The sequence below is a fragment of the Protobothrops mucrosquamatus genome, unplaced genomic scaffold (assembly GCF_001527695.2).
Source record: "Protobothrops mucrosquamatus isolate PMUCROS unplaced genomic scaffold, P.Mucros_1.0 scaffold7944, whole genome shotgun sequence".
NCBI classification, from domain to species: domain Eukaryota; kingdom Metazoa; phylum Chordata; class Lepidosauria; order Squamata; family Viperidae; genus Protobothrops; species Protobothrops mucrosquamatus.
In genome coordinates, this window is record NW_015393742.1 from 24,267 (window position 1) to 27,967 (window position 3,701).

At 43.4% G+C, this 3,701-nt stretch overlaps 1 protein-coding gene across 1 annotated transcript; it reads right to left on the reverse strand.

Annotated features, from left to right (window-relative positions):
- Positions 1 to 684: 684 nt before the first annotated feature.
- On the reverse strand, positions 685 to 3,696 carry LOC107300680 (zinc finger protein 850-like; the record flags this gene model as incomplete). Its single annotated transcript, XM_029287029.1, has 5 exons — positions 685 to 732; positions 1,486 to 1,528; positions 1,597 to 1,698; positions 1,759 to 1,823; positions 1,879 to 3,696. Coding segments are annotated over 5 exons (2,076 nt in total), but the record flags the coding sequence as incomplete, so codon positions are not given.
- Positions 3,697 to 3,701: the final 5 nt, after the last annotated feature.

Here is a 3,701-nt window from a genome sequence, read left to right on the forward strand (position 1 = left end):
AACAAACGGGAGCGCAATGACCCAGCAATTAAGATGCTGGACTATTAATCGGAAGGTTGACAGTTCGAGACCCACGTACCATGTGATAGGGTGAGCTCCGATTCTTGACTCAGCTCCTGCGAACCTAGCAGTTTTGAAAACATGCAAGTGCAAGTAGATAATAATAATAATAACTTTATTAGGGTCATAGACCAGCAATAGGTACCAAGTAGTCAAATGGACAAGTGGAACATTCGAACTCAGTACTTGAGCAATATTTAAGATGCTTTATTAATTTCCAACAGTCCGATTAGAGGGACCTACTCCCTTTCGCAGAAGTTGCCTACAATAATGCAGCACTCCAGCACAGGTTACACTTCTTTTCAAATAGCCACCGGTCAAAGTTTCAACCCCATGCTAGAACTAACCCCAAACGAACCGGCCATCCCATCACTGAAAGAATGGATGGAACAATTAAAAAACACCTGGCCAATAGTTACAAAAGAACTAGATGAAGGTAGGCAGGCATACAAAGCACAAGTCGATAAAAAAAGGGTTGAGCCTACACCATTCATTATAGGAGAAATGGTGTACTTATCTACAAAATACCTAAAGTCCCTATAACTCTGTAAAAAACTTGGACCAAAATATATAGGGCCTTTTCCAATTAAAAGAATCATAAACCCAGTAACAGTAGAATTAGAATTACCCAAAAATCTCAGGAAAATACACCCAGTTTTTCATTGTAGCTTGCTGAAAAGAGAGCATCAGTCATCGTTACGGCCAAAAATCCCCCCCACCACCTCCAATCATGGTGGAGGGTGAACAACACTTCGAGATAAAGGAAATCCTAGATTCTAGGAGATATCATGGAGCAACTCAGTACCTAGTAGCATGTAAACACCTCCCTGCCTCACAAAACGAGTGGGTCCATAAACGTCATGTCAGAGCCCTGAAGCTATTAAAGAGGTTTCACACAGAGTATCCTAACAAGCCAGACTAACTTTTATACCTATTTTGTTTTCTTTTCAGGTGGATCTATCTTATTTTTAAGGGGGCAGGATGTCAGAATCCAATTATATTTCATCTCTAGTTATCGACTATGGAAAACCCCATTTCTGCCCTCTCTGGATTCTGTCATACTACGGAGGGGAAGGGGAATGAGCAAAGGGGTTTTATGGCTCTCACTTCCTTCGTTACAACTTCAAAGGGACTGAATGTGGATATCACCAAAAGGACTAACCATAACAATAGGGCCCATCACCTTTCATGTACTCCTCTCTGAAGTCTCCCTTCCGCAGGCCGTGAGGGAAAAGGGGATTGTCACTGGAAGGACGGTGGGGTGGGGGGGCTGCTTGGAACCACTTAAAACCTTGAATGGGAGGGCTTGGGCCCCAGGTCCTGTCTAGAATGCCTGCAACCATCTTCTCTTAATAAAGATGCCTGTTGGAAGAAATATTCCAAGAGTTCTGTCTTCTTAAGATGCAAAGTGGGGTGGGTCCTTACTCCTTTGAGAGTCCTCTGGTTCCTCACCAGGCTGGAATTGTGACTGAAAGTTTTCCCACAGTCAGGACATTCAAAGGATTTCTCTCCTGTGTGAGTCCTCTGGTGTCTCACCAGAGTGGAATTGTGACTGAAACATTTTTCACAGGACATTCAAAGTGTTTCTCTTCTGTGTGAGTCCTCTGGTATCTCACAAGGTGAGAATTACTAACGAAACTTTTCCCAGTCAGAAAATTCAAAGGGTTTTTCTCCAGTGTGAGTCGTCTGGTGTCTCACCAGACTGGAATTGATACAGAGGGCTCTCCTGTGTGAGCCCTCTGATGTGTTACCAGGCTGGAATTCTTACTGAAACCTTTACCACAATAAAGACATTCAAAGGGTTTCTCGCCTATGAGTCCTCTGGTGTCTCACCAGGTTGGAATTGGTCCTGAAACCTTTCCCACAATCACGACATTCAAAGGGTTTCTCTCCTGTGTGAGTCCTCTGGTGTTTTACTAGGCTGGAATTGTTACTGAAACCTTTACCACAATAAGGACATTCAAAGGGTTTCTCTCCTGTGTGAGTCCTCTGGTGTGTTACCAGGCTAGAATTGGTACTGAAACTTTTACCACAATAAGGACATTCAAAGGGTTTCTCTCCAGTGTGAATCCTCTGGTGTGTTACAAGGTCGGAATTATTACTGAAACCTTTACCACAAACAGGACATTCAAAAGGTTTCTCTCCTGTGTGAGTCCTCTGGTGTTTCACAAGGCTGGAATTGTTACTGAAACTTTTACCACAATCAGGACATTCAAAGGGTTTCTCTCCTGTGTGAGTCCTCTGGTGTTTCACGAGGCTGGAACTGATACTAAAACCTTTACCACAATCAGGACATTCAAAGGGTTTCTCTCCTGTGTGAATCCTCTGGTGTGTCACCAGGCTGGAATTATTACTGAAACCTTTACCACAATAAGGACATTCAAAAGGTTTCTCTCCTGTGTGAGTCCACTGGTGTGTTACCAGGCTGGAATTCTTACTGAAACCTTTACCACAATAAGGACATTCAAAAGGTTTCTCTCCTGTGTGAGTCCTCTGGTGCGTTACCAGGGTGGAATTGTCACTGAAATCTTTACCACAATAAGGACATTCAAAGGGTTTCTCTCCTGTGTGAATCCTCTGGTGTCTCGTCAGGCCGGAACTCTTACTGAAACGTTTACCACAATCAGAACATTCAAAAGGTTTCTCTCCTGTGTGAATCCTCTGGTGTGTTACCAGGCTGGAATTATTACTGAAACCTTTACCACAATAAGGACATTTAAAGGGTTTCTCTCCTGTGTGAGTCCTCTGGTGTGTTACCAGGCTGGAATTCTTATTGAAACCTTTACCACAATAAAGACATTCAAATGATTTCTCTTCTCTGTGAGTCCTCTTGTGTTTCACAAGGCTGGAACTGTCACTGAAACCTTTACCACAATAAGGACATTCAAAGGGTTTCTCTCCTGTGTGAGTCCTCTTGTGTTTCACAAGGCTGGAATTGTCACTGAAACCTTTACCACAATAAGGACATTCAAAGGGTTTCTCTCCTGTGTGAGTCCTCTGGTGTGTTACCAGGCTGGAATTATAACTGAAACCTTTACCACAAACAGGACATTCAAAAGGTTTCTCTCCTGTGTGACTCCTCTGGTGTGTTACCAGGCAGGAATTCTTACTGAAACCTTTACCACAATAAAGACATTCAAAGGGTTTCTCGCCTGTGTGAGTCCTCTGGTGTTTCAAAAGGCTGGAACTGTCACTGAAACCTTTACCACAATAAGGACATTTAAAGGGTTTCTCTCCTGTGTGAGTCCTCTGGTGTTTCAAAAGGCTGGAACTGATACTAAAACCTTTCCCACAATCAGGACATTCAAAGGGTTTCTCTCCTGTGTGAGTCCTCTGGTGTTTCACGAGGCTGGAACTGATACTAAAACCTTTACCACAATCAGGACATTCAAAGGGTTTCTCTCCTGTGTGAGTCCTCTGGTGTTTCACGAGGTTGGAACTGATACTGAAACCTTTACCACAATATGGACATTCAAAGGGTTTCTCTCCTGTGTGAGTCCTCTGGTGCATTACCAGGCTGGAACTGTAACTGAAGCCTTTACCACAATCAGGACATTCAAAGGGTTTCTCTCCTGTGTGAGTCCGCTGGTGTATTACCAGGTGGGAATTGTAACTAAAGCCTTTACCACAATCAGGACATT